This window comes from Oncorhynchus clarkii, unplaced genomic scaffold (genome assembly GCF_045791955.1).
Source record: "Oncorhynchus clarkii lewisi isolate Uvic-CL-2024 unplaced genomic scaffold, UVic_Ocla_1.0 unplaced_contig_3319_pilon_pilon, whole genome shotgun sequence".
Lineage (NCBI taxonomy): Eukaryota > Metazoa > Chordata > Actinopteri > Salmoniformes > Salmonidae > Oncorhynchus > Oncorhynchus clarkii.
In genome coordinates, this window is record NW_027261093.1 from 37,501 (window position 1) to 49,743 (window position 12,243).

Consider the following 12,243-nt stretch of genomic DNA (forward strand, 5'->3'; position numbering starts at 1 on the left):
TCCGTTCCAACAGGTCCCAGACGTGCTCAATGGGATTGAGATCCGGGCTCTTCGCTGTCCATGGCAGAACACTGACATTCCTGTCTTGAAGGAAATCACGCACAGAATGAGCATTGTGGCTGGTGGCATTGTCATGCTGGAGGGTCATGTTAGGATGAGCCTGCAGGAAGGGTACCACATGAGGGAGGGTCATGTCAGGATGAGCCTGCAGGAAAGGTACCACATGAGGGAGGAGGATGTCTTCCCTGTAACGCACAGCGTTGAGATTGCCTGTAATGACAACAAGCCCAGTCCGATGATGCTGTGACACACCGCCCCAGACCATGACGGACCCTCCACCTCCAAATCGATCCCGCTCCAGAGTACAGGCCTCGGTGTAACGCTCATTCCTTCGACGATAAACGCGAATCCGACCATCACCCCTGGTGAGACAACACCGCGACTCGTCAGTGAAGAGCACTTTTTGCCAGTCCTGTCTGGTCCAGCGACGGTGGGTTTGTGCCCATAGGCGACATTGTTGCCGGTGATGTCTGGTGAGGACCTGCCTTACAACAGGCCTACAAGCCCTCAGTCCACCCCCTCTCAGCCTATTGTGGACAGTCTGAGCACTGATGGAGGGATTGTGTGTTCCTGGTGTAACTCAGGCAGTTGTTGTTACCATCCTGTACCTGTCCCACAGGTGTGATGTTCGGATGTACCGATCCTGTAATTGTCCCGCAGGTGTGATGTTCGGATGTACCGATCCTGTACAGGTGTTGTTACACGTGGTCTGCCACTGCGAGGACGATCAGCTGTCTGTCCTGTCTCCCTGTAGCGCTGGCTTAGGCGTCTCACAGTACGGACATTGCAATTTATTGCCCTGGCCACATCTGCAGTCCTCATGCCTCCTTGCAGCATGCCCAAGGCAAGTTCACGCAGATGAGCAGGGACCCTGGGCATCTTTCTTTTGGTGTTTTTCATTGTCAGTAGAAAGGCCTCTTTAGTGTCCTACGTTTTCATAACTGTGACCTTAATTGCCTACCGTCTGTGTCTTAACGACCGTTCCACAGGTTCGTGTTCATTAATTGTTTATGGTTCATTGAACAAGCACGAGAAACAGTGTTTAAACCCTTTACAATGAAGATCTGTGAAGTTATTTGGATTTTTACGAATTATCCCTTTCTCAGAGAGAGGGTCCTGAAAAAGGGACATTTTTTTTTTTGCTGAGTTTATATAGATATATGATCTCTGTTTTCTCTCTCTCTCTCTCCAATGTAGATGAGTTCAGCGTGGTGGTAGACAGCCCCAGTCCTATGGTCCAGAGAAATCTGGTTCTGTACAGGGGGTTCTGCGCTATGAAATACGCCCTGTACGCCATGTGTATCACCGCTCACAAGTACAGTGGCTGCTCCGACTGTGGCACCGCGCAGTCCACACCTGAGGCTGAGAAGGACCAGAGCCAGGCCTCAACCCCGCTCCAAGGTACTTTACTGTAGTCAAACCTCAACCCCCTCCCCTCTCCAAGGTACTTTACTGTAGTCAAACCTCAACCCCCCCCCCTCCAAGGTACTTTACTGTAGTCAAACCTCAACCCCCCTCCCCCCTCCAAGGTACTTTACTGTAGTCAAACCTCAACCCCCCCCCCTCCAAGGTACTTTACTGTAGTCAAACCTCAACCCCCTCCCCCCTCCAAGGTACTTTACTGTAGTCAAACCTCAACCCCCTCCCCCCTCCAAGCTACTTTACTGTAGTCAAACCTCAACCCCCCCCCCCCCTCCAAGGTACTTTACTGTAGTCAAGCCTCAACCCCCCCCCCCCCCCCAAGGGGCAGCTGAAATTTCGCAAAGGGGGGGTAATTTGTTTAATTATTAATTATTTTCCCTCTCAATTCATTTCAAACTGCTTTTTTTGGCATGAGGTAAAAATGTGCATATTGCCAAAGCGTACTTTGGAAATTAAGTTATTAATTTACAATATTAACATAATCAAACCTTTTGAATAATGGTTTCACATTTGGGGAAATTACACTCTCTAATTGTTTTATATTTTTTGACATTTTATTGTCAGGAAATGCAACTCTGTCTCAGGTTCAGCTGTGGTGCAGCGGTTTCACAGCCTTTCCTCTGAAAGGGAACCAGGGTTTCTTGTGGCTAGCCTTCTCAATGGCAAGGCTGTCCTCACTGTGTCTGTACTTTGTCGAGATTTGAAGGCTTCCCGATCAGTAACTATGGTCAAATAGTTTGTGGTGTCCGTTTAGGGCCAGATAGCACTGCATGTTGCTTTGTGTTTCCTAATAGGTCATGTTTTATAGTTTTGACTGTCTTGTAATTTGGTTTATTCTGATTTGATTTTCTTTCTCTCTCTCTCTCACGTGTGTTTCTCTTTCTTTCTCTCTCTCGTGTCTCTCTCTCTCTCTTTCTTTCTCTCTCTCTCTTTCTTTCTTTCTCTCTCTCTCTTTCTTTCTCTCTCTCTCTCTTGTCTCTCTCTCTCTCATGTCTCTCTCTCTCTCATGTCTCTCTCTCTCTCGTGTCTCTCTCTCTCTCATGTCTCTCTCGTGTCTCTCTCTCTCTTTCTTTCTCTCTCTCTCTTTCTTTCTTTCTCTCTCTCTCTCTCTTTCTTTCTCTCTCTCTCTCTCTCTCGTGTCTCTCTCTCCCGTCTCTCTCTCTCTCGTGTCTCTCTCTCTCGTGTCTCTCTCTCTCTCGTGTCTCTCTCGTGTCTCTCTCTCTCTCTCTGTCGCTCTCTCGCTCACTCTCTCTCACTCTCTCGCTCTCTCTCTCTCGTGTCTCTCTCTCTCTCTCTCTCTCTCTCTCTCTCTCTCTCTCTCTCTCTCGTGTCTCTCTCTCTCTCGTCTCTCTCTCTGTCGCTCTCTCTCGCTCTCTCTCTCGCACTCTCTCTCTCGCACTCGCTCTCTCGCTCTCACTCTCGCTCTCTCTCTCTCTCTCTCTCCTTCTCCCCGTCTCTAGACTGTCCTCCCCTGTTCCAGCTCTACCTGTCTGAGTGTCAGATCTACCTGGAGGCAGTACCTGCTATGTTCCGTCTGGAACTACTGGAGAACATCTTCTCTCTGCTCTTCCTGTCCATCGCCGATTTTACCCTCCACAACCATCAGGGGGCGACGACGAGCACAGGCCAGACAGAACACTCCGAAGGGAAGAACAGAAAAGGACAACAGGAAGGGAAGAAGAGAGGAGACGGACAGGAGGAGAAAGAAAGCTCGAACAAAGCCGAAGTAGTTGGAAGAGGAGAAGAGGATCAAGGCAAAATGACAAAAGAGAACCATCACCAACCTCCCAACTTCCCCTTCTCAGCGTCCCAACGGAGTCACCTTGATCTGGGCCACTTGACGGCAGGCTGCAGGGGCTTCCTAGTGGACCTCGGGGCCATGGAGGGGTTCCTGCGGCTGCTGAGAGAGAGTCTGGAAGGGGTGGTGGTATTGGGTCAACGGGCGGGGCAGGAGGAGGGCAGGGCTCTGGCCGGGGAGGCAGAGGCGGCAGAGAGTCTGGGCTGCTCTGTGACGGCAGAGACTTTCGGGGCCCGGCTGCAGAGACTGTCCAAGAGGACGGCCGAAGCCCAGTGGAGACTACAGATTATCACTTCCAACCAGGACAGCGGCAACGGTAAGTTACAACCAGCTACACTAACCTCAACCTCAACCAGAAAACTAGCAGAGCAGTGATATTTATACCAGACCGCTGTAGTGGGGAGGGAGGTAACAGCTAAGGGAGGAAGCTGGGTTTGGTCAGTGTGTGCGCTGACAAAGTGTGACAGTGTAAATGAGCAGTGTAAATTCTGTGGTGTGTGTATTCATAGTGTCTGCTGATCTAGGATCAGCTCCTCTTGTCCACAACATTATCCCTAGGCTATATCAGCACTCCTCTGAGATTATCTGTGAATATGGGCCAGTGTCTCTGACCCCCACCCCCAGCTAGAGGTCTGTTACCTCTGCTACCTACCCAGTCTCAGACCCCCCCAGCTCCAGGTCTGTCTGTTACCTCTGCCACCTACCCAGTCTCAGACCCCCCCAGCTCCAGGTCTAACTGTTACCTCTGCGACCCCCCCAGTCTCAGTCCCCCCCCAGCTCCAGGTCTAACTGTTACCTCTATTACCCCCCCCCCCCCCCCAGTCTCAGACCCCCCCCCCCCCACCTCACCCACCCCACCCAGCTCCAGGTCTAACTGTTACCTCTGCTACCCCCCCAGTCTCAGACCCCCCCACCCAGCCCCAGGCGTCTCCAGCAGCCAGTCCTGCCTCCTGTCTAAAAGGAAGAAGCAGCAGTACTGGGGTCAGGAGGAGGAAAAGGCCTAGACGACAACACTCTGACAGACAACCCTCCACAGAGATACACAAGGGAGAGGTCAGCGCCAGCCCCTCAGGTAAGCAGCCCCTCGGGTAAGCAGCCCCTCGGGTAAGCAGCCAGCCCCTCAGGTAAGCAGCCAGCCCCTCAGGTAATCAGCCCCTCAGGTAAGCAGCCAGCCCCTCAGGTAAGCAGCCAGCCCCCCAGGTAAGCAGCCCCTCAGGTAAGCAGCCCCTCAGGTAAGCAGCCCCTCAGGTGACACAGGAAGCAACATATAAAGCCTATTTTCTGCTAAGTTATGGTTTTTCCTAATTTACGTGCCATTGTGCCATTACGTGCCGTTGTGCCATTACGTGCCATTGTGCCATTACGTGCCATTGTGCCATTACGTGCCATTGTGCCATTACGTGTTCGTGTGTCATTCAGAGGGTGAATGGGGAAGACAAAATATTGAAGTGTCTTTTGAACAGGGTTGAATAGTAGATGCCAGGCTGCACCGGTTTGTGTCAAGAACTGCAACGCTGCTGGGTTTTTCACGCTCAACAGTTTCCTGTGTGTATCAAGAATGGTCCACCCACCCAAAAACCATCAAGACAACTTGACACAACTGTGGGAAGCATTGGAGTCAACATGGACCAGCATCTCTGTGGAACGCTCTCAACACCTTGTAGAGTCCGTTCCCAGACGAATTGAGGCTGTTCTGAGGGCCAAACGGGGTGCAACTCAATATTAGGAAGGTGTTCTTAATGTTTGGTATACTCAGCGTAGTTCCTTCTAGAACCGTTGTCCCCTGTTCCAGATGGAAGTGGCGGAGCCGGGCGGCCGGAGTGGGAGGTGTGCCCCTGTGGAAGTATGGGTAGCTGGGTAGTTCCGGCCATGCTGTCTCCACCTGAGTCCCTGCTCATGGCCTGCATCCGCAGAGGAAACTACATGGAAGCACACCAGGTTAGGACCAAGGGTTACGGATTAGGACCAAGGGTTACGGGTTAGAACCAAGGGTTATGGGTTAGGACCCAGGGTTACAGGTTAGGACCCAGGGTTACAGGGTTAGGACCCAGGGTTACAGGGTTAGGACCAAGGGTTACAGGGTTAGGACCAAGGGTTACAGGGTTAGGACCAAGGGTTACAGGGTTAGGAACCAGGGTTACAGGGTTAGGACCCAGGGTTACAGGGTTAGGACCAAGGGTTACGGGTTAGGACCCAGGGTTACAGGGTTAGGACCCAGGGTTACGGGTTAGGACCAAGGGTTACGGGTTAGGACCCAGGGTTACAGGGTTAGGACCAAGGGTTACAGGGTTAGGACCCAGGGTTACGGGTTAGGACCCAGGTTTACGGGTTAGGACCATGGGTTACAGGGTTAGGACCAAGGGTTACAGGGTTAGGACCAAGGGTTACAGGGTTAGGACCAAGGGTTACGGGTTAGGACCAAGGGTTACGGGTTAGGACCCAGGATTACAGGATTACAGGTTAGGACCCAGGGTTACAGGGTTAGGTTACGGGTTAGGACCCAGGGTTACGGGTTAGGACCAAGGATTACAGGATTACAGGTTAGGACCCAGGGTTACAGGTTTAGGTCACGGGTTAGGACCAAGGGTTACGGGCTAGGACCAAGGGTTACGGGTTAGGACCAAGGATTACAGGTAAGGACCCAGGGTTATAGGTTAGGACCCAGGGTTACAGGGTTAGGACCAAGGGTTACAGGGTTAGGACCCAGGGTTACGGGTTAGGACCCAGGTTTACGGGTTAGGACCATGGGTTACAGGGTTAGGACCAAGGGTTACAGGGTTAGGACCAAGGGTTACAGGGTTAGGACCAAGGGTTACGGGTTAGGACCAAGGGTTACGGGTTAGGACCCAGGGTTACAGGGTTAGGTTACGGGTTAGGACCCAGGGTTACGGGTTAGGACCAAGGATTACAGGATTACAGGTTAGGACCCAGGGTTACAGGTTTAGGTCATGGGTTAGGACCAAGGGTTACGGGCTAGGACCAAGGGTTACGGGTTAGGACCAAGGCTTACAGGTAAGGACCCAGGGTTATAGGTTAGGACCCAGGGTTACAGGTTAGGACCCAGGGTTACAGGTTAGGACCCAGGGTTACAGGGTAGGACCCAGGGTTACAGGGTAGGACCAATGGTTACAGGGTAGGACCCAGGGTTACAGGGTAGGACCCAGGGTTACAGGGTAGGACCCAGGGTTACAGGTTAGGACCCAGGGTTACAGGTTAGGACCCAGGGTTACAGGGTTAGGACCAAGGGTTACAGGGTTAGGACCAAGGGTTACAGGGTTAGGAACCAGGGTTACAGGGTTAGGACCCAGGGTTACAGGGTTAGGACCAAGGGTTACGGGTTAGGACCCAGGGTTACAGGGTTAGGACCCAGGGTTACGGGTTAGGACCAAGGGTTACGGGTTAGGACCCAGGGTTACAGGGTTAGGACCAAGGGTTACAGGGTTAGGACCCAGGGTTACGGGTTAGGACCCAGGTTTACGGGTTAGGACCATGGGTTACAGGGTTAGGACCAAGGGTTACAGGGTTAGGACCAAGGGTTACAGGGTTAGGACCAAGGGTTACGGGTTAGGACCAAGGGTTACGGGTTAGGACCCAGGATTACAGGATTACAGGTTAGGACCCAGGGTTACAGGGTTAGGTTACGGGTTAGGACCCAGGGTTACGGGTTAGGACCAAGGATTACAGGATTACAGGTTAGGACCCAGGGTTACAGGTTTAGGTCACGGGTTAGGACCAAGGGTTACGGGCTAGGACCAAGGGTTACGGGTTAGGACCAAGGATTACAGGTAAGGACCCAGGGTTATAGGTTAGGACCCAGGGTTACAGGGTTAGGACCAAGGGTTACAGGGTTAGGACCCAGGGTTACGGGTTAGGACCCAGGTTTACGGGTTAGGACCATGGGTTACAGGGTTAGGACCAAGGGTTACAGGGTTAGGACCAAGGGTTACAGGGTTAGGACCAAGGGTTACGGGTTAGGACCAAGGGTTACGGGTTAGGACCCAGGATTACAGGATTACAGGTTAGGACCCAGGGTTACAGGGTTAGGTTACGGGTTAGGACCCAGGGTTACGGGTTAGGACCAAGGATTACAGGATTACAGGTTAGGACCCAGGGTTACAGGTTTAGGTCATGGGTTAGGACCAAGGGTTACGGGCTAGGACCAAGGGTTACGGGTTAGGACCAAGGCTTACAGGTAAGGACCCAGGGTTATAGGTTAGGACCCAGGGTTACAGGTTAGGACCCAGGGTTACAGGTTAGGACCCAGGGTTACAGGGTAGGACCCAGGGTTACAGGGTAGGACCAATGGTTACAGGGTAGGACCCAGGGTTACAGGGTAGGACCCAGGGTTACAGGGTAGGACCCAGGGTTACAGGTTAGGACCCAGGGTTACAGGTTAGGACCCAGGGTTACAGGTTAGGACCAAGGGTTACAGGTTAGGACCCAGGGTTACAGGTTAGGACCCATGGTTACAGGGTTACAGGTTAGGACCCTTGTTACAGGTTAGGACCCTTGTTATAGGTTAGGACCCTTGTTATAGGTTAGGACCCAGGGTTACGGGTTAGGACCCAGGGTTACGGGTTAGGACCCAAGGTTACGGGTTAGGACCCAGGGTTACGGGTTAGGACCCAGGGTTACAGGGTTAGGTTACAGGTTAGGACCAATGGTTACAGGGTTAGGACCAAGGGTACGGGTTAGGACCCAGGGTTACAGGTTAGGACCCAGGGTTACAGGGTTAGGTTACAGGTTAGGACCAAGGGTTACGGGTTAGGACCCAGGGTTACAGGGTAGGACCCAGGGTTACAGGGTAGGTCCCAGGGTTACAGGTTAGGACCCAGGGTTACAGGGTTACAGGTTAGGACCCAGGGTTACAGGTTAGGACCCAGGGTTACAGGTTAGGACCCAGGGTTACAGGTTAGGACCCAGGGTTACAGGGTTATGGGTTAGGACCCAGGGTTACAGGGTTACAGGTTAGGACCCAGGGTTACAGGGTAGGACCCAGGGTTACAGTCTAGTACCAATGGTTACAGGTTAGGACCCAGGGTTACAGGGTAGGACCCAGGGTTAAAGGGTAGGACCCAGGGTTACAGGTTAGGACCCAGGGTTACAGGTTGGGACCCAGGGTTACAGGTTGGGACCCAGGGTTACATGTTGGGACCCAGGGTTACAGGTTGGAACCCAGGGTTACAGCGTAGGTCCCAGTGTTACAGGGTAGGACCCAGGGTTACAGATTAGGACCCAGGGTTACAGGATTACAGGTTAGGACCCAGGGTTAGGGGTTAGAACCCAGGGTTACAGGTTAGGACCCAGGGTTACAGGGTAGGTTCCAGGGTTCCAGGGTTAGGTTACAGGTTAGGACCAAGGGTTACAGGGTTAGGACCAAGGGTTACAGGGTTAGGACCCAGGGTTACGGGTTAGGACCCAGGGTTATAGGTAGGACCCAGGGTTACAGGTTAGGACCAAGGGTTACAGGTTAGGACCAAGGGTTACAGGTTAGGACCCAGGGTTACAGGTTAGGACCCAGGGTTACAGGTTAGGACCCATGGTTACAGGGTTACAGGTTAGGACCCTTGTTACAGGTTAGGACCCTTGTTATAGGTTAGGACCCAGGGTTACGGGTTAGGACCCAGGGTTACGGGTTAGGACCCAGGGTTATGGGTTAGGACCCAGGGTTACAGGTTAGGACCCAGGGTTACAGGGTTAGGTTACAGGTTAGGACCAATGGTTACGGGTTAGGACCAAGGGTTACGGGTTAGGACCCAGGGTTACAGGGTTAGGACCAAGGGTTACAGGGTTAGGACCCAGGGTTACGGGTTAGGACCCAGGTTTACGGGTTAGGACCATGGGTTACAGGGTTAGGACCAAGGGTTACAGGGTTAGGACCAAGGGTTACAGGGTTAGGACCAAGGGTTACGGGTTAGGACCAAGGGTTACGGGTTAGGACCCAGGATTACAGGATTACAGGTTAGGACCCAGGGTTACAGGGTTAGGTTACGGGTTAGGACCCAGGGTTACGGGTTAGGACCAAGGATTACAGGATTACAGGTTAGGACCCAGGGTTACAGGTTTAGGTCACGGGTTAGGACCAAGGGTTACGGGCTAGGACCAAGGGTTACGGGTTAGGACCAAGGATTACAGGTAAGGACCCAGGGTTATAGGTTAGGACCCAGGGTTACAGGGTTAGGACCAAGGGTTACAGGGTTAGGACCCAGGGTTATGGGTTAGGACCCAGGTTTACGGGTTAGGACCATGGGTTACAGGGTTAGGACCAAGGGTTACAGGGTTAGGACCAAGGGTTACAGGGTTAGGACCAAGGGTTACGGGTTAGGACCAAGGGTTACGGGTTAGGACCCAGGATTACAGGATTACAGGTTAGGACCCAGGGTTACAGGGTTAGGTTACGGGTTAGGACCCAGGGTTACGGGTTAGGACCAAGGATTACAGGATTACAGGTTAGGACCCAGGGTTACAGGTTTAGGTCATGGGTTAGGACCAAGGGTTACGGGCTAGGACCAAGGGTTACGGGTTAGGACCAAGGCTTACAGGTAAGGACCCAGGGTTATAGGTTAGGACCCAGGGTTACAGGTTAGGACCCAGGGTTACAGGTTAGGACCCAGGGTTACAGGGTAGGACCCAGGGTTACAGGGTAGGACCAATGGTTACAGGGTAGGACCCAGGGTTACAGGGTAGGACCCAGGGTTACAGGGTAGGACCCAGGGTTACAGGTTAGGACCCAGGGTTACAGGTTAGGACCCAGGGTTACAGGTTAGGACCAAGGGTTACAGGTTAGGACCCAGGGTTACAGGTTAGGACCCATGGTTACAGGGTTACAGGTTAGGACCCTTGTTACAGGTTAGGACCCTTGTTATAGGTTAGGACCCTTGTTATAGGTTAGGACCCAGGGTTACGGGTTAGGACCCAAGGTTACGGGTTAGGACCCAGGGTTACGGGTTAGGACCCAGGGTTACAGGGTTAGGTTACAGGTTAGGACCAATGGTTACAGGGTTAGGACCAAGGGTACGGGTTAGGACCCAGGGTTACAGGTTAGGACCCAGGGTTACAGGGTTAGGTTACAGGTTAGGACCAAGGGTTACGGGTTAGGACCCAGGGTTACAGGGTAGGACCCAGGGTTACAGGGTAGGTCCCAGGGTTACAGGTTAGGACCCAGGGTTACAGGATTACAGGTAAGGACCCAGGGTTACAGGTTAGGACCCAGGGTTACAGGTTAGGACCCAGGGTTACAGGTTAGGACCCAGGGTTACAGGGTTATGGGTTAGGACCCAGGGTTACAGGGTTACAGGTTAGGACCCAGGGTTACAGGGTAGGACCCAGGGTTACAGTCTAGTACCAATGGTTACAGGTTAGGACCCAGGGTTACAGGGTAGGACCCAGGGTTAAAGGGTAGGACCCAGGGTTACAGGTTAGGACCCAGGGTTACAGGTTGGGACCCAGGGTTACAGGTTGGGACCCAGGGTTACAGGTTGGGACCCAGGGTTACAGCGTAGGTCCCAGTGTTACAGGGTAGGACCCAGGGTTACAGATTAGGACCCAGGGTTACAGGATTACAGGTTAGGACCCAGGGTTAGGGGTTAGAACCCAGGGTTACAGGTTAGGACCCAGGGTTACAGGGTAGGTTCCAGGGTTCCAGGGTTAGGTTACAGGTTAGGACCAAGGGTTACAGGGTTAGGACCAAGGGTTACAGGGTTAGGACCCAGGGTTACGGGTTAGGACCCAGGGTTATAGGTAGGACCCAGGGTTACAGGTTAGGACCAAGGGTTACAGGTTAGGACCAAGGGTTACAGGTTAGGACCCAGGGTTACAGGTTAGGACCCAGGGTTACAGGTTAGGACCCATGGTTACAGGGTTACAGGTTAGGACCCTTGTTACAGGTTAGGACCCTTGTTATAGGTTAGGACCCAGGGTTACGGGTTAGGACCCAGGGTTACGGGTTAGGACCCAGGGTTATGGGTTAGGACCCAGGGTTACAGGTTAGGACCCAGGGTTACAGGGTTAGGTTACAGGTTAGGACCAATGGTTACAGGGTTAGGACCCAGGGTTACAGGTTAGGACCCAGGGTTACAGGTTAGGACCCAGGGTTACAGGGTTAGGACCCAGGGTTACAGGGTTAGGACCAAGGGTTATGGGTTAGGACCCAGGGTTACAGGGTTAGGACCAAGGTTTACAGGGTTAGGACCAAGGGTTACGGGTTAAGACCCAGGGTTACAGGGTTAGGACCCAGGGTTACGGGTTAGGACCAAGGGTTACGGGTTAGCCCCAAGGGTTACAGGGTTAGGACCAAGGGTTACGGGTTAGGACCAAGGGTTACGGGTTAGGACCCAGGATTACAGGATTACAGGTTAGGACCCAGGGTTACAGGGTTAGGTTACGGGTTAGGACCCAGGGTTACGGGTTAGGACCAAGGATTACAGGTTAGGACCCAGGGTTACAGGTTTAGGTCACGGGTTAGGACCAAGCGTTACGGGCTAGGACCAAGGCTTACAGGTAAGGATCCAGGGTTACAGGTTAGGACCCAGGGTTACAGGTTAGGACCCAGGGTTACAGGGTAGGACCCAGGGTTACAGGGTCGGACCAATGGTTACAGGGTAGGACCCAGGGTTACAGGGTAGGACCCAGGGTTACAGGGTAGGACCCAGGGTTACAGGTTAGGACCCAGGGTTACAGGTTAGGACCCAGGGTTACAGGTTAGGACCCTTGTTACAGGTTAGGACCCTTGTTATAGGTTAGGACCCTTGTTATAGGTTAGGACCCAGGGTTACGGGTTAGGACCCAGGGTTACGGGTTAGGACCCAGGGTTACGGGTTAGGACCCAGGGTTACAGGTTAGGACCCAGGGTTACAGGGTTAGGTTACAGGTTAGGACCAATGGTTACAGGGTTAGGACCAAGGGTACGGGTTAGAACCCAGGGTTACAGGTTAGGACCCAGGGTTACAGGTTAGGACCCAGGG

At 53.0% G+C, this 12,243-nt stretch overlaps 1 protein-coding gene across 1 annotated transcript in view; it reads left to right on the forward strand.

Annotated features, from left to right (window-relative positions):
* LOC139404747 (zinc finger FYVE domain-containing protein 26-like) overlaps nucleotides 1-12,243 on the forward strand; it is a gene marked incomplete at its 3' end in the record, with an annotated part of 120,547 nt that overhangs the window by 10,372 nt on the left and 97,932 nt on the right. The window contains exons 9-12 of the mRNA XM_071147350.1: nucleotides 1,258-1,461; nucleotides 2,943-3,596; nucleotides 4,179-4,352; nucleotides 5,073-5,218. Of these exons, the coding sequence (XP_071003451.1) occupies nucleotides 1,258-1,461; nucleotides 2,943-3,596; nucleotides 4,179-4,352; nucleotides 5,073-5,218 (1,178 nt within the window). The remainder of the gene's footprint in view (nucleotides 1-1,257; nucleotides 1,462-2,942; nucleotides 3,597-4,178; nucleotides 4,353-5,072; nucleotides 5,219-12,243) is intronic.